Genomic DNA, 18,318 nt, shown 5'->3' with positions numbered 1-18,318 from the left:
TCGCAGTGGGGAGCTGCTTGGTGCCAAGTGACATGACATGACCTTTAATTGTGATGAAAAGTATGCAGAGAGCCTGAGCTCATAAAGCCAGCCAGCTTGGGGGATGCTCATGATTTATAACTTCAAAACCACGCTGCTAGGTGTATGGTTGGTTATCAGTCCTCCAGGTAACATCAGGGAAGTGGTGAGAGGAAAGGCTGGGCAGTGGCAGGGGCCAGCCAACCCTGTGGGAAACTATGGTATGGATTTTTGCTTTTCTCTTAAGAGTCAATAGAGTCGATAGAGGTTTCAAGAAGCAGAGTGAAATGGGATGGTGTATATCTCTCTCTATATATATAGAACCGTGACTTGATATTTAAAAGATATTGATTCCGTTGGGGAGGAACTGTTTCTTCAATAGCAATTTTTTTTATCCTTCCCTCTTTTCTAATAGTCTGCATAAGTTGAAGCACTTGAGATGCCTGTGAGTGAGGACTCTGGATTCTAGAAGCACATTGCTTTCCCTGGAAGATGTCTAAGGCACAGGGCTCTCTCTTCAGAAAGCTGGGCGTGTTCATTCTGAGGGGGAGCCTTGAGACGGTGTTGGGTGTTTACCTGTCCCCTATGTGGTCCGTATTAGATAATGCCACAGGCTGAATGAAAAGCATAAGTCAGGGGTTCCAGAGCCAGCCACACCAGCATCATCGGGGGGAGTGTTAGGGAGACAGATTTCCCGGGCCTGGTATTCTTAAAAGTGAACCAGGAAGAGTACCAGGATATCAGTGTATGGTTTTCTCCCAGGGAACTCTGTAGCTGTGAGGAGCTCTGTAAATTTCAGACAGGAGAATTAGACCTTGGATCTATTTCTAGATCTTGTTCAATAACTATGTAGTAATGGGCCACAGAGCTTGGGTTCTTTCTCCCAAAGAAAAAGAAGTTTTAGAATGAACACTAAGTGTAGTTCAGATATGAATATATATATATATATATATATGTGTGTGTGTGTGTGTGTGTGTGTATGTATATATGTATATATATCCACATGACTCACAAAGCCATACAATATAGTTTTCGAAAATAATTGTTATTTAATAGAACTAGCTATAATTATAGAAAATGCAGAAAAATATAGAAGAAACTAGAGGTCTGTGACAATTCTCCATCAAGAGAAATTATTGCTTATGTTCCAAAGTTGGGGGTGAGGAAAATATTTTGGTCCATTTCATTTACTAAAATGGGGAACATGCCTGTCTCTGGTTCAACAGACTGCTTCTCCCCTGACAATCTGTGTGGGTGGATCCTCTCATCTGAGGCTACTTTGATCACCTTGGTTAATATGTATGTAATAACTCATTACATGGTATATGATGCTGACTGGACCATTGTTCATCATTCATTCACCTTTTCCCTATATTGAATGTTTTAGTATTTTCTCAGTTTTCAATAGTTTGGTTAATCTCTGTCTATCTCTCCCTTTCTCTCCCTCTCTCTTTGCCTCTGCCTTGGCTCGGTGCGTGCGCACACAGACACACAGACACACACACACACATACACACACACACATCTATTTAAATCTTTGTCTTCAGAGCTGCCTAAGAGACTGCTGGAAATAGAATCACTGGCTCCATTCAGACCTTTCATAAGTCATCAACTATTTTCTCCCCAGACATCACTGGGACACTCTGGGGGTCTGTAGGAAAATAATAACCCAATGGTAAATATTCTAATCACCACAAACACCAGGATAGTAGGGACCTCGCCTTGTGGCTCCCTGGCCAGCATGTGTAATCAGGAGCTTCATTTCCTGCACTGCCAGGAGGCAGCAAGAGCAGTAGAGTCAGGATAGTGGTTGTAGATGGATGTGACTTGGTGAACACTTAAGGAAGACCCAGACACTAGCAAAGAAGTGTAAAGGACCCATGAGTACAAACATTGGGGCTAGAGTGAAGGGACCAACATGCACTCTTCAACACGCCTCTTTAAAATGCATCACCAGGACACACTTGTAGTCTGTAGGACAATAATAAGCCAATGGTAAATCACTACTTCAGAAATCTTCAGGTAAGGTCTGAGGGTCATGTCTGCTGGAGACTGAGAGATCGGCTTGTTAAGAATGAGTGGGGAAGCAGCCAGTGATCTCATAAACATGTAAGGTCCTCACTTCCTCTGTGATGCTAAGCATCCCAAATGGCTGGTCCTCACATCTTTTCAGCAACTTACCCATCCTCTCCCTTATTCATCTGACAACATCTCATGGCGTTCTTGCTCCTGGACTCCTTCCTAGATGCAAGATTCTGAACATGGAGAAAAACATCAGAGAGAGACTCTAAACATAGGATTCCAATTCTCATTATGGGGAGGGTGGGAATCGGGATGTACTGAGCGTATCCGTTGCGTATTTATAGCTGCACTTAACTGCCTAGGGAGTCATCAGTAGACACTTCTTCTGAGAGGACATGGGGAGGGCGAAAACCCCTCCAGACCACACGCCAGGCTGCTTGTGTTAAAGTGGCCAAATGGTAAATCTTTGCTATGTGTACTTTTTTTTTTTTTTCTCAAGACAGGGTTTCTCTGTGTAGCCCTGGCTGTCCTGGAACTCACTCTGTAGACCAGGCTGGCCTTGGTGGAAGGGAAAGCCTAGATTTCCTTAGATATAGCAGACTGCCCACCTGTCAGATTTGAGGCCTTGGAATTTAAGCTCATTGTTCATGTGTTTTCCTCTGTAGAATAGAAGGAATTAGAACAGTACCACACTGTAGGCTTATAAATCTTTAGTGAATTCAAACATGAGATGTATTTAGCACAGGCCCTGGCATTTAGCAAGCACACTCGAATGTTTATGATATTAATGTAAGACAGGCAAGACCCACAGTAGCAGGCTGGGCATTATTCAGCAATATCCTTCAGCCATCATAGCGGGGTTTCTATGGGCATCTAGTGAAGAGAGAGCACAAGCTGCCAAACAGCTTATACCACACAGCACAGCCCCTCAGGATGAAGACTGAACTGACTCAAATGTCAGGTCCAGGGAGAATCCCTGGTTTAAGAAGAACACAGAGAGAAAGTGCCTGGTCTCCTTATAGGCAAGAGTAGATCTGAAGATTTCTGTCAGCATCCATTGTGTGTTGAGGCCAGTGCCTTGGGGGTTGTAAAGGCTGAGGATCTTCCTGTGATGTGCAGATAAAGAGCCCTGTGGGAGGGGTTTCCTGGAGGCAGGGGGCAGTGATGATCCCAAGAGATTCTTGTAAGCATTTTTCAGTAGTAAGAGGGTGACTGGGGTGACCACTGAAGCTGCTATTCTCTTGGGAAGCTGACGCTCCCTGTAAAGAGGACTCACAGAAGGACTGTGTATGTGGTGCCTGCCTGAGGCTGAAGGCATCTTGTGTTTGGGTAAAGGCTCTGGAAACTGTTCAAGAAAGGCGAAGTCACTGTCATGAATAGAAATTAAAAATGCTGGTTACAAGTATGACACACAAGAGAACAAATTAAATCTTATATTCAACAAATTAAATTTATATTCAATAACAGTACACCACAAGGAGGAGGAGATGCTCTTCTGCCCGCTTCCCATATAAAGGGTTATTTAATCTGATTCTCCAATGGTATAATCAGACACTTGGCCTATCAGACACTGAAGAACAAGCTTTTGTATCCAAGAGTCTCTGTTCGTTTACTAACAATGAACATTTGAGACAAGATCTTTTACTTCAGCCTCCAAGTTTTTACCTTTAGGCTAAGCCTAGAAACACTTGTAAAGTATACCAAACCTCCATTCAGCTCCTTCAGGGACAACTTAACTTTAAAACTGAATCCAGGAAAGGAGCCATTAGAAGAGAGCAGCCTTGGGTGGTCCTAGTCCTCAGAAGCTGGGTGTAGGGGCAGTGATGATCTTAAAATGAATGTGAGATTATGTGAGGCATGCTTGTTCCCCTTTTTCTAGATTTCTGGCTTTTTCCATGTACTAGGGCTGTATTTGTTCTTTTGCTGCTCGAGCAAAGAATCCCCATTAGAGCCTTGCAGGGAGAACCAAAGGTGACAGGGCACAGGGGCATTTCCTGAGCTCCTGGTCTAATAGGGGGTCAGAGCGGCCACTGATCTCTAATACAAGGCAGTTATAAATGCAATAAAGACTGGAACCCCAAAGGCAGAGCACTCTTCCAGTGGGGAATCTGGGAACGTTTGCTTCGCAAACGTGGCCCTTGAGTTAGAATCAAATGTCGGTGTGTTCAGTAAGACTCTAGTGGAGACCACGAGCTACCACATGGAGAAGCTGAATATGGTGGAAAAGATTTTCTAGGATCTGTGGAGGGAGAGGAGATGAGCTGCATCTCGAGAGCATGTGCATCAGCTTGGAGAAGCCCCGGCATTCTCTCATCACAGGGAAGGGAAGACAGTGGGTGTCGAGCGGCTGTGCTGATCACAGTGACTGTGAGAGAATGACAGGAAGAGGCAGAGTTAGTATCTGAGGTAGAGTGTTTGGGGATTTGGGGATGTGGGGATGTGGATACAAGATCTAGCAGTTGAGTACCGTATCCCAGAACTCAGGGGCTGCAAGATGTTTTCCACTCTAGTCTTGATTCTGTTACTGATGTGAGATATGTATCCTTCAGCAAATTATGTTACCTCTCAGTGGCTCAGTCTTTTGGGCATAAATATCCCAGCCCTCATACCCATCTGCTGGAGATGAAATGAGTAGATGCACTTCAGTCCATTGTGAGCGTAAGTTCCTGTGGGTGACAGAAACATCAGCTGCTGTTTCGGATAAAAGGCAGCAACGTGAGATGGGAGAATGGACTTCTGAACCAAGCTGAAATGATGGGACACGGAAGTGGAGACTCACACAGGGAAAGGACTGGTCTGGTGAATTGACCCAGGGCAACTTGGAGGGGCTCTGCTCTGACCGCAGGCCAGGTCTCTTGCTATACAGGATGAAATTCTAGAATCATCCATATCTCTCTCCTCTAGCCTCCTGGCTTTCTAGCTCCTAAAGTATTGATTCTACTGTCTGTCTGGCATTAGCAGCTTTAAAGAACTCCCAAGACATCACAATCCCCCACTTCTATTAATGGAGAGATTTGGGACCAAAATTGTGCTCCCAGAGGAGACCATCCAATGCTTTTAAAAGCAAAGGGGGCGTTAAGATAGGCTGGGGCGCCAACAAAATGCTCATCTGAGATGCTTTGTTTTAAAGAAAAACAAGTGATGTTTGGGTTTTAGTTAAGGGGATTTAGTACCATTGTGGGATTTCTGCAGAGTGGGGGGGGGGGTGAGGGAAGAGGGAAGAATCCTGCAGTGTAGCAGCCCGCTTCTGACCTTCTCACCTCGGAGATGGCTGAGCCCATAACCAAATGCTTTTTGCACGTCTCCCATGAACTGCTTGGACTCAGACCGTTGCAGTTCGATAAATGCATAAGAATAAAGAGAAGGTTTTTATAAATAAAGAGTTGCAGACAGCTTTTCTAAGATAGATGTGACTTTATCACTTTAAGACTAAGGAATCCTCTGGGTTAAAGGTTTAGTCTGCCGGAGGTCAGCCCAGAACGAGGTTCATAGGCCCAGAATAATGGACACAGCTTTGACTTTGAACATCACAATGACTGTGTGTGCGCGTGTGTCTGTCTGTCTGTCTGTCTGTGTGTACGGCAGACATTGCTGCCTCCCCGGATCCCCTGTGCTGACTGGATACCCTGGAGGCTGCTATATATGAATGTGTGCTATTGTTTCAGGCCCCGGCGATGCGGCCTTAAGAACCAGCACAAAGCAGGCCCATCCCATTCAGCCAGAGCCCCCTCCATCGCTCAAACAGTCCCTTCCAGGTCACATGCCCCTCAGGCCTGTACAGACAGAACACAGCTGCCTCAAGTCTGCTGCACAGCATTAGCGGCAGTCCCCAAACCCTGCTGGCTCCAGAGAGCTGCCGCAGGAGAAGCCCAGGAGAGCTGAGCTCCAAGTGCCATGTGCTCTCAGGAACTGTGGCTAGAAAATGAGAGAAAATGTGCTGTGGTTCGGAAGTCCAAGCCCAGCAGGAAGCGCCAAGAGCTGCTGGCCATTGCATTTGGGGTCAAGGTGGGGCTCAAAGGTGGCTTTCTCTGGTCTCCTCTCAAGCTCTTTGCCTGTTCACAGATCTCTTCACTGGTCCGAAGAGCTGCCCTCACACACAACGACAACCACTTCAACTATGAGAAGACACACAACTTCAAGGTAAGAGTCTGCATCCTCTCTGCTGCCCTGAGAAGGGGGTGGGAGTGGGAGAGGATCCTTGATCACTTCCATGTGGTCATAAAGGCAGGCAGCCGCAGATTCCTGGGTTTTCCACATAACCCTGCTGCCTTGTGTCAGAGTGGAGGCTGGAGCAGCTGGCTCTGCACTGCTGCCCTTCATACCTGCACGGGTATTGACTTGGTTCTGGGACCCAGGCCCACTTCCTCTTCAGTCTTCCATGCCCAGTGAGAAGGCAGCGGGGGATGCCCCAGTTGGTAGTATTTAGAAGTGCTCTGCACAAAACCTAGCAGTACTTTTCCACCCAGAAGTGGGGTCACTGGCATCCACAGGACAGTGCAAACAGTTGTCTGGTTCACGATTGCTGTTCTGTCTTTTGTTCTCAGTGATTCTAAGGCGCTTGTTTCTGTGTAGACAGCTGCAGATGTCATGAGGAGAGAACCCATTCACTAGCTTGTGTGCGCACTTTGGGGTCAGGGGCACGGTGTAGCCTGGCTAAGCTTGACCCTGCCCTCCAGACTAAACAAAAAGATAGGGAGATCCGGTGGGAGTTTAAGTGGCTTTTCCCATGAACTATCTTCCTTTTAGACTAGCTCTGGATGTGAGCTGCCACCAGAAAGTTAGGGTCTGTTTCTTTTGTCCTGCTATGTTGTCCAAGAAATGTTCATAGGGGAAGCCAATGACAAACTGTGAAAATGGGACGCTGCTGTGGGAAGGAGGGACAGGACCATGTTAGAGATTTGCCTCAGCAAATGGGTGATGCTCTGTGGAGCTGGGGGGATTTTCAGATGCAGAATTCGGGAGGAAAAGAATAGGCAGAGAATCAAACTGGGGCTTGCCTTCTCTGTTGAATTCTTTCCTTTTGAGACCACTGATTGTGGGAATGCAATTGAACAGCAGGGAAAGGGATCCATTTCCGCTCCTGCTGCTGAGGAGGGGGTCAGCCCTTCCTAGGGATATGTATGCAATTATTCATTTCCATTCCATAGTCCAGTCTGTCTCTCTGCCTCTGGGTGTAGGGATCACGAAGCTTGGGCCTTTGCTTGCTATCCTTAAAGGAAGGAATGGAAGCCTTCAGTCCGATGCATTTAGCTATGAGCTGGAGAGGATCTTGGGGTATCTTCCATCTTAATCTTTCTCCCATTACTGAATGGCAAAAGGTCTGATTTGGAGTATGAAATGTCCGTATTTATTTCCTCCTTATGATTTTCTATCTTAACCTCTGTGATCCTCTCATTCCTTAAGACGGTGTTTTTCTGACTTTTGGCAGAAACCTCTGTTTTGGGTATCCTGTGGACACACTCCCAGGCATGACAGGATGGGTCTTGCTGGATTTGCAAATCCCTTTCCTTCCTCTCCAAAATTCCAGTGACTTTGCTCTGAAGATGCAGTTTGAGTACCTTAGCATGAAATAGCCCCTTGAGGGATATACCCCGTGAGCTAAAAACATGTGCCCGTAAGTCATTGGTACCTGGAACCCAATGCCAGTCTGTTCTGACTTAGATCTCTGGACGGGAAATTACTTTTAAGACACTTTGGAGAGGACGGTTGAATCTTACCTCCTCACTTTGCACCCGAGATATATTGGTAGAAGAACAAAGCACTCAGTGTGCCATGGAGAGAGGAAAGAAAAACCAAACAGAATATATTGTGTTGTCCCAGGGCAGATCCGTGAGACAGACAGGACCATGCCTCTCATCTGTGGCTTATACGGGCATCTTTAAAACCTTCAAAGCCCTGGAGGAGCTGTGGCCACCAATCGTGGCTTCAGTTACACTGTTCCTGCCTCTGTTCTTCAGAGTGAGAGGCTGGGGCTGGAGGAGGCATTGACTGTTCTGTTATTCATTCCTTCCTTCCACCCTAGGTCCTTTAACCCTCTTTCTTCCCTCAGCTGACTACAAGAATGTTGGGAACACATTCTAAAAACAGGTCCATGCTGTAAAGACAGCCGTGCGGCTGTTAGGAGTAAGTCACTGTCTGAAGAAAGCAGACTTTCACCAAGGGTCCCACTAACTACATGTAATTTGTATTTCCTACCTAAATTTTACATCTGCTTTTTATTTATGTTGGCTTCTAATGAATTATAATCTGGATCTTTCTTGATTTATTATTGGAAGATAATTACATACATATACCACTAGGCCTGTGTTGAATAACAAGAATGCACATTTGTGGTTTTGTACTTATCAGCAAATAGCTTTGGCTTGTACCTTTCTGAATTCATACCTGAGATAGGGATCTGTCAGCAGATCCTGCCACCTCACCTCCCAACAAGCCTGCTTTCCCAGTCGTGTCTGTTCCTGGGGTGCAGGGGGACCCTCATCCATGCCATACTTAGGAACTTTATGGGGAATGAATAGAAACTCTGAACATTACACAACACTGGGAAAGTGCCCTTCTCAGATGCTCCAGAGAACAGAGCAGAGCTGCTTTTCAAACTACACTGCATAGAAATAAAATCCAACCAATGCAAAAGCTTTTAGGGTCATGCCTTGTATCATCCAATACTCAAGTACTTTTCAAACTGCTTGCTAGTGCTGTGTTGATCCACTCAGAGCTGGTTTCTGATAAACCTACATAGGAAGTTATTCAGAGGTCCTATCTTAGGTCTCTGTGATTAACTACTATTGCTCTTCATGTAAGGCCTATATTGGTCAGCTTTCTATCACTGTGACAAAATACCTGAAGTAAATCCACTTAAAAAGAGGAAAGGTTATTTTTTTGTCTCATGGTTTCTGAGATTTCAGTGCATTGTCTCCTGCTTCTGTCATTTCTGGGGCCTGAAGTGAGACTGAGGTAAGACTGTGGATCAAGTGCATGTCAGAGCAAAGGTGCTCACCTCATGGCAGTCAGGGAGCAAGCAGAGGAACAGGAAAGGGCCGAATCCCAATATCCTCAAGGATACATGCCCAATGATTTAACTCCTTCCAATAACGAAAACTTTTTCTATCTCCTAAAGTCTCTACTGCCTCCCAGTAGCATCATCACTGAGGCCCAAACCTCCAGTACAAGAGTTTCAGGGGTAACATTTAAGATCTGAACTATAACGTATGTACTTAGCATAAAAGGAGGAGCTTGTTTGTCTCAGTGGTGACGTAATTAATCCAATTGTCCTATTTTATTTTTCTCATTAATTTATGTATTTACTTTACATAGTGATTGGAGTGGAGCTTCCCCTCCCTCCTGCCCTCACAATCCCTCCCTCTCACCTGCTCTCCCCTTATGCCTCCCTCCCTTTCTCCTCAGAGGAAAGGGAGACCTCCCATGTAGATGAACCCACCTCAGCATATCAAGTTATAGTAGGACTGGCACATCTTCTATTGAGGCTTGACAGGGCCATCCAGTTAAGGGAAAAGGATCCAACACCAGGCAACAGAGTCAGAGCAGCCCCTGCTCCTGCTGTTAGAGGTCCCACACGAGGACCAAGCTGTACATCTGCTGGGACTTAGTCACATGACACCTTCATCTAAAGCAGTGGTTCCCAACCTAGGGGGTCGAGATCTCTTTTGGGATTGAATGACCCTTTCACAGGGGTCACCTAATCAGAAAACACATATATTGACACTATGACTCATAACAGTAGCAAAATTACCATTATGAAGTAGCAACGGAAAAAGAAAATATTAAAGGGTTGCAGCATTAGGAAGGTCGAAAACCACTGTTATAAAGGAGCTATGTTCACAGCAGGAATTTCAATCAAGTGTGCAAACTGTTTTTAGAGAAGGGCCTTATGAGGCCAAGTGACTTAGAGCTTGATTCCCACCTAGCTGGTCTGTTTGTGCACATTAGGATGTCATCATCACTGTCACTGCAAACCCTTCACAGACCAGCAGAGCCCAGAAGGGAGAAGGGCTCTGATGCAAATCCTACCAGGGTGCCCACATTAGGCCACACCAGTACATGGCTTAGCCACGAAGCCTCGCGATATCAGTTACCAACACAGAGTCTGACCCTAGCAAGTCCTTAACTGATTTTAATTTTTTATGGACTTTGTCTAGATCCAGAGAACACAAAATTCAAAAGGACTATTCCAAATGACTAAATGCCCGATTCTGGCACTTTCCACCCAGAGAAATAAGACCTTTGTGTTTTGTTTGGGACACGAGAGTGAGCACCAGTGGTCACAATTCATACAAGGAGACTCCTTTTGAAACTTATCCAGAGAAGAGAGTTCTTCAGCCATTTATGCCTTTACTCCACCAATACAGAATACAGGCTGTCTGTGTGCCCGCTGCCAGTAAGTGTTGAGGGAGACAGAAGACCACTCTTCTGCCAAGGGCTTCACAGCCAAGATGCTTTTGACCACAGAGGGACATTTGGCAACATCTGGAGATGAAGATGTGGTTTTCATCATGCCAAAGTATACCAATAACATACAGAGAGGCCAGGACTGCGCCCACAGCAGGGTGATTCATCTCTCTGTCTACATCACTGAGGAGGGGAGACCATGTCCAGGGAGTGGGGGAGCCACTTGTTTCTCATACACAAGCATACACTAGGTCTGACCCTGCTTAACTTCTGAGATCAGGTACCATCCAGCCATGTCAGGATGGCGTCCTATAGACCTCAGCAGGAAGTAATTGTTAATCAAAGGGGAAAATTAGCACAAGACTATCTCAGTTCAAAAAGATCTATGAAAGGCTGCATTCCCAGAGATGTTTTAGAAACACAACCCCCTCTTTTCCAAAGCATAGTTCCACTTCCAAACCTTCTCTTTCCTATGCTTTAGTTCCACTTCCAAATGTGCAGCTGCTGCCACCTGCTCTTGCATCTTGACCAGCCTCGGAAGTGGTGATCCTGAAGCTGAGCCCTTGCTTGTAGTTCAACATAAGTATTAGTGTCAACAAGGCCAAGCCTTCAAGCTTCACCTTAGGACTACATCTTTAATCCTATTTTAAATGCCCGGGCAGCTACCAACAAATGATTCTAGGGATCCTTGATGCCCCACCACCACCCCCATTAGAGCCTGTCTTAGCACAGGCCCCTCTCACAGCATCTGTGCAGCGAGCCTAGCAGAAAGTGTCTCTGTTACAGATGGCATAGCTCCCTCCTGCTATCTCCTTACATCTGAGAAGGTTCACTTCAAGGTCAGAATTTCATCTGCTCCTGCAGAAAGGGAAAACATGAGTTCATTGTCACACGATTGTGGGAAACACAGTAAATTGGTAGTGGGGCAGGGGGAGGGGAGCGGGGGACAATTCTCCACAGAAACCTGGACACCTTGACAGTGCTATTAGCTTTCTGGACAACTGAGGCTAATTGGCTTCCCCTCCTACAGTGAACCCTGGACCTCCAAAACCCAGACCTCTGAGTCGAGAAGGATCTTCTGCCAACTCAAAGCCACTCTTCTATGCACATTAAACAACCTAGAAAGTGGCTCTAGGCCTGGAGTCCTTTTCCAAGTAAAACGAAAGAATCAGCTTCCTGGTTTTAGTATGGCTAATAGAGGCAAAATGGTTTTGTTCCGTATCAGTGATCTCAAGCTTGAATTGACCCTCACCAGGAACCACTTGGCAATGTCTGGAGACATTTATGGCCCACCCTTTAAGGGATACTGTAAGCCTCTGGTATGTAGACAGTCAGAGATGCCGGGGGGGGGGGGGGGGAAATAAATCCCTGTAGTGGCCAAGACAGCTGCCTCCACACCCATGAATTTTCCAGACCAGAAATGTTAGCAAGAATAAGGCTGAGTAACCCTGATATGAACTGATAAGAAAAAGTAGATTCTCCTTAGCCCAGCACATCAAGAGTAGCATTTGCTTACAGCTGGACACTGGGCAAGTTGCTTGTATGTTTGGGCAGTGTCTATGCTGGCCCATCAAAACATTTGCTCCAAAAACCACTGGAGAGACCTGCCTTCCAGACTCAGCAAATGTGAGACAATAACATCCTGCTCATCCTGAAAGACCCAAGCGGAGATGCCTGCTGCCTGCCCAGGACTCTCTAGACAACTTTTCTTCCTCCTGTTTTTATGACATGCCCATTCCTGGGCCATTTGTCAAACATGCCTTATCTCTGGTAATACCATCTTGTTTGGTGTGGTTTTTGAATTCTAGGCAGACCATGCCCAGTATAATAGTCTTGGACAAACATTCTTCCTGTCTGGAGTATTTTCTTCCTGTCTGGGGTATTTTAGTTATTACTGCCCTCAACTTTGGAAAAAAAAAAAGTTCTTTCTCTTTAAAAGGTATTTTTGAAAAAAAAATCAATAGATTCCAGAAAATAAAAAGGGCTGCTTGGTGACATTTTAAGGTGTGGGGTCTTTCACTGAGATGGCAGATGACAGACATCAACCCCAAACAGCGTGAGCACACCCCCAGCACTCGCTGCAGCCTGTTCTCTCCTCAGGTTCCAAAAGAAAACAGAATAACACACCAGCCACAAAAATAAACAGTGGCCCATCCTCAAAAGGAAATTGGGCAGTGGGCCTAAAATAATGTTTGTCTAACTCAACGCTCCCCTCGTTCGAATTTTATTTTACTTGTGTGGGCTAAGCAAGGACAGAAAGTGACTTGTTCCTTGTGGAGTCTCCCCACATTTGTTTGCTCTTAGGACGGGGCTGATAAGCACTGTATGTATGTGTGGTTGGTGTGCTGGAGGACGTTGTAGGCTGCCGGCAGAAGTGAAGCTTGGAATCATGGGACGAGCAGACCCTCATTTCTGGAAGCACTTAGAGTTGTAGTTTAGCCCCTGTCTGTGTGGTGTGAGCACGGAAGTTGCTTTCCCCACCACTGAACCTTGCCCTTTGACTTTAGCCCCAACGAGGTTCCCGATACCCTGGTTACAATTGAGGTAGCTTTGTATCATCATTCTCTTTACATCCTTCACAAGAAAAGAATGTGTTTCAATACCCAAGCCTACCCTCCCAGGCCCGAGTCCACTCTCCCAGGCCTGAACCCACCTCTCGAGGCTTGAGTTCACCTTCCAAGGCCCTCCACTATGCTGTTACACCTTGAAACATTGTCCCCACTTATTCATCCCCATGTGCTCCCACTCAACAGTTGTGTCCCTTCCCACTCACTGTTCCCTGTATGGTGACTGTCTATCTATATGTCAAAACCCTACACAATCACTTTTATCTTCTTTCTTGCAAGATTTGGTTATTCTCGCCATTCTCCTGGCCTGGAATGTCTCACACGTGCAAGTACATTGCCTGACATGTGATCATTTCGTTATCTATTTATCCTTGTAGATGACAAGGCCCTTGAACGCAGGGTATGCTTGCTTCCCTGATATCTTTCAACTTTGTATAGACAAGGACAGGGCAAGGTTCCAAGCAGCAATCTGCATGTGAACCAGAGATCCACAGAAATGATAAGGCGGTGGGAAGATCACAGGTGAATGTGATAGGATGGCTGTCCTACCTCCATCACCCTCCCGCACTAAGTGAGCAGCACACCGTCCTGAGGTGCACCTGTCACTGCTGGGTACCAAACACATCCTTCACAGTACACTCCAGGTGGTGGTATTATTATTTTTTTGATTTGTTCATATTATAGTTAGCAGCCAGAACATTTTGTAAATGTTCTGTGTGCTTTTTGAAAATCACATGTCCTTTGAATTATTGGGTACAAAGTCCCTTTCCTATAACTACATCTATCCATCAGGTTTTGTAAATACATGTTGAACTCATTATTATGGTGGAATTGTCAACGTTTCCCTTATAAATTTTCCCATGTTTACTTTAGATTTTTGAAACGGAGTTGTCATATCCGTATAAGCTCAAAGTGGTTATATCTTTCTGGTAAAATTTACTAATTGTTAGGCTGTTTTCATTGCTTAACATGCAAATAAGTGTACCTGACTATTATAATGGGTTCGCTTGGCTAACTAGCATTTCTGAGGTGCATCATTTTGGTTGTGATATTTCTCTTGGTATTATGTTTTGAGAGTGTTTCTTGTAAATATTTGTTAACTGGCATCTACAAGTATGTGTTTCCTGAGTGTGCTCACTAGAGAACTATAAATATTTTACAGATGCACACTGATTTCGTTGCTTTTCCTCTTTCTTACTTTTTATCGCCGTGATCAAATCTGTGTGTCATTTGTCCCCTGTGTGTATTTTTCTTAATGTATAGATTCTGTGCCTTTATTCTATATGCTCAAAAAACCCACTATGTGTGTGATTACTTAAAACATCCCTCAGCTAATAAATAGCTCTTCTTACATCTCCCAGACTCTAAGGCTCAGGGAAGGCCTCCGTTCTCTCCTGCGTTCAGTCCTTTCCATCTCCCACTCTATTCTGAAGACACTGAAATGGTTCTTCTTCGAGCTGATGTCTTACACAGGTAGAACTGAGGGGCTGGCCCATTTTCTTCCTCTCAGTCACCGCTGCATCCTGGCGGGAACTCCTTCCTCTGGTTCCTGCCCCGCTTAGAAGCATATCCCTTATCTCTTCCCATGAGGCTTGAAACTCCTCATTGTCTATCAGAAAGTATCAATTTACCCTTCTCTATAATCAAGTGGGTATGAAAGTTAGGCTCACGATGTGATGGAGTTATGCTATGACCTCTAATCTCATTTTTACTGAAGAAAAAGTCTGTCTTCGCCCTAAGTGCTATCCTTTTCCATGTAAGTGGCTTGGCTATGGCTCTGTCTTCAGGTCTCAGGTTTGAGCAGCTTTGCCGTAATCTGTGTTGAGATAGATTGTTTTTTATTTACTTTGTTTGGGACTCATTTCAGTTTGCTTAATCTGATGTTTCTGGGCCTTTTACTGATCCTGGAAAGTTTTAAGTATTCTTCTCTTTCAGTATTGCATCTGTCCATTCCTAACACCCTACCTTCTCACAGCTCCTTGGAGTCCTCATGCCTCTGTGTGCATTGCCCTGTTGCTGTGCATCTGCAATGACTTGTACCAAACCTATTGACAGTTCAACTTGCCCCTGTTCTCCATCTGCAGTGACTAATATCAATCCATTGCCCTGTTGTACATCTGCAGTGACTATTATCACTATTGACACTTCAACTTGCCCCAGTGACTTCTACCTTTTAAAAATATTGTCTCTTGAGGCCCCAACTCCCTGTGCTGTCCTCTTTCCTTGAGTGACATCATGGCCAAGTTTCTTCCTGTAGTACTGGGGACAAAAACTAAGACCTCATGCACGCTAAACTGCCACTGAGCTACATCCTAAGACGTCATTCACCTTTTATGTTTTAGCTCTTACTGTGCTTTTGTTGTTTTTTTTTATTATTATAATTTTCTTTTTGAGAAATTACACGCATAAAATGGAATGTGATCAGATTCCCTTTCCAGGGAATTACTGGCAGTTGATAACTATTGGAGATGGAAGAATCTCTCTTTTTTGAGGGTGTGGTCACTGGTAGATTTATCATACTCCAGCGATGACTCTGTACCCGTGGACTTGTGGCCAGAACTAACTGGATGGAGTGGCTTTTCCTTTGTTTTTTGAGATGGTCTTGCCCAGAGAACTTTGACCTTTCAGTTCTCCTTCTTCAGTCCCCATGAGCCACCAGGCCTGGCTAGCCAAGCTCCACCAGGCCTGGCTAGCCAAGCTCCACCAGGCCTGACTAGCCAAGCTCCACCAGGCCTGACTAGCCAAGCTCCACCAGGCCTGACTAGCCAAGCTCCACCAGGCCTGACTAGCCAAACTCCTTCACAGATTTTCCAATATTTTTCTCTGGATCTTGGTTTTCTACTTGTTCTTCAGCTCAGACTTAACCCTTAAATCTGGGTTCAATCTCCAAAGAGACTATACCTGACAAGGTCTCTAGTGTCTTCCCCATACCTAAATCAGCATCTAGTACCTCCCTAATAGGGTATCTTACCAACATTCAGCATGGTAGCCCACACCTTCCCTAAAGCAGTCTCTACCTGCTGGTTTCTGAAATGACCTTATTCTCTTGGTCATCTTTAAGTAGTGGGGAATGGAGGGCTGGAACAAGCTCTCTCTTTTTGCTTCCTGCCTTCTGCTCTCTACCCCTAATTCCTGTTAATTCATTTATTTGTCCAACTTAAAACATCACCTATTTTTTTCAGGCATGGCCGCATGCATCTCTACAGCCCCCACTCCTCCTCTAAGCAACCAACTTCATGTGACTTCCTGCTTGAACTAATACATTGGCATCAGAACATTATCTTTAGCCTAAGCCAACGCCTACACTTCTCCCCACAAGAGCATCTGCCCCACCTCATCAAATGGCATCCCCATCCCCCTGGTTCCTAGGGGGAAACCAGAGATCACCCCTCCCCCTCGAGGCCCACATGCATTCTCCCTCCCTGTACCTAAGTCAACACCTAGTAATGTGCAAACTGTACAAATTCTGTCTTGCAAACAGGCCTAATGTGGGCCCTTACCATCTCTCCTGCCAGCACACTGCTTTGAGCCTCTCTCATTCCTCAAGTAGACTATTAAGTAGTTCCCAAGCCTGCTCCATGGGAGACAGACACCCTCTCACCCGTGCTCAACACAGGTTCAGAATAATCTCTAGAAAGCATCACTTCTCTACTTCTAGCCCTCTGGGAGTACCTTGTTGAGCCTACTCCAAATCCACATCACAAAGGAAGTGTGAGATGCCCCCTGTGGCTTTCCTTTTCCTGTCTCCCCTTGTCCTCTCCTCCTCTCTCACCTCAGTCTTGAGTTGCCTAGTCACACCAAGCTCTTTTGTTCCTACAGCATCTCCATACTTCCTTTTGCCCCACTGTTCCCTGTCCTTCCCCTACAAAGCCCTATTCTTCTCCCATTTTACCTTCCAGGACCATCGTGGAAAGTGCCCCTCCCCCTTTCTCAATATAGGAGCAGCCCCACCTTTCTGCTGTAGCCCCCCTGTCATACCATTTCTCTTGTATCTTATCATTAATTTTGCCATGTGGTGCAACTTTAACAGTATTTTTTTATGATTTTTTAAAATTAAGTATTATCTTCATTTACATTTCAAATGCTATCCCAAAAGTCCCCCATACCCTCCCGCCCCCACTCCCTTACCCACCCACTCCCACTTCTTGACCCTGGTGTTCCCCTGTACTGAGGCATATAAAAAAAAACTTGGTTTTTTTTTTGTTTTGTTTTGTTTTGTTTTTGTTGTTGTTTTTCGAGGCAGGGTTTCTCTGTATAGCCCTGGCTGTCCTGGAACTCACTCTGTAGACCAGGCTGGCCTCAAACTCAGAAATCCGCCTGCCTCTGCCTCCTGAGTGCTGGGATTAAAGGCATGTGCCACCACGCCCGGCTTTCAACAGTATATTAATAATCAATTTTCCTGCCAAAATTGACTGGCTCCTTTTGCACATTTTCTCGTTAAAACATTAATGATTGTTGAGCTCAGAATGTGTTCAGCTCTCAGTGGCTCATTTTCCTCAACGGTTCTTGTAGTCTGGAGTTCTGTGTCTGTGGGCCTAGAAATGAGTCATGGCAGTGGCCTCTGAAAATGCAAGTGCCTCATGGATTCTCTGCATTCCTGCCAGGAATGCTTTGTCGTGGGGGTAGGTTCATACCCGAACAGAACACTTCTCCATTTAGCTTCCAAGAGCAGAGGAGATCGGGCACATTCAGGGTGGTATGGCCATAAATGCACTTCTCCGTTTAGGTGAAAGCTATTTTTGAGACCAGTGTCACCATATTTTTCAGAACAGGAACAATGTCCTGGGCAACTCGATGAGCTAACATACCAGAAAGGCAATTATAGCATAGTTTTACTGCGCAGCTCCATGGCCATAGGCATTCCTTCATGTTCATTGCCATGCTTTCTCTTCCTCTTGCCATTCAGCCTCGCGTTCCATTGGAAGGCTGATTTGGCTTGCCACTATGTAGACATGGTTGCCAGCCTGTGTAGATGAACAAAGAAATTGATGTGCTGCTCCTGAATTGATGGACCACTCCTTTCTTCGGGAGTCTCAGTTCCGCAGCTTCTCCCCAGGAAGCACTCACCTTCCCGCACTGGGATCGTATTTGTTACATTGGTTTGTTTGTTTGTTTGTTAACTAAAAATAGTGTTCGTTGAAAGTAATCGTACATTGGCCTCCTAGCTTGTTTAAAATAATATTGTCTGTCTCACCTTACCCGTTCATTGGAGTTTAAAGAAGGTTTGAACAGGCTTTGTAACAACCCAATCCAGCCCCTTCTCACATAGATTCATGGCCTCCTCAGTACACGGTGAGTTTTGGCT

The 18,318-nt window shown here is 45.4% G+C and overlaps 1 protein-coding gene across 4 annotated transcripts in view; it reads left to right on the top strand.

The window, feature by feature from the left end:
• The window catches only part of Chn2 (chimerin 2), a 279,786-nt gene that overhangs the window by 245,525 nt on the left and 15,943 nt on the right, over positions 1–18,318 (top strand). For all 4 annotated transcript variants that reach the window (XM_021164052.3, XM_021164053.3, XM_029478202.2 and 1 more), the window contains one exon: positions 6,103–6,180. In XM_021164052.3, coding sequence (XP_021019711.1) covers positions 6,103–6,180 — 78 coding nt within the window. The remainder of the gene's footprint in view (positions 1–6,102; positions 6,181–18,318) is intronic.

The sequence above is a fragment of the Mus caroli genome, unplaced genomic scaffold (assembly GCF_978045245.1).
Source record: "Mus caroli unplaced genomic scaffold, Mus_caroli_1 scaffold_7, whole genome shotgun sequence".
In the NCBI taxonomy this organism is placed as follows: Eukaryota; Metazoa; Chordata; class Mammalia; order Rodentia; family Muridae; genus Mus; species Mus caroli.
This window is presented reverse-complemented; position numbering and strand designations above follow the sequence as displayed.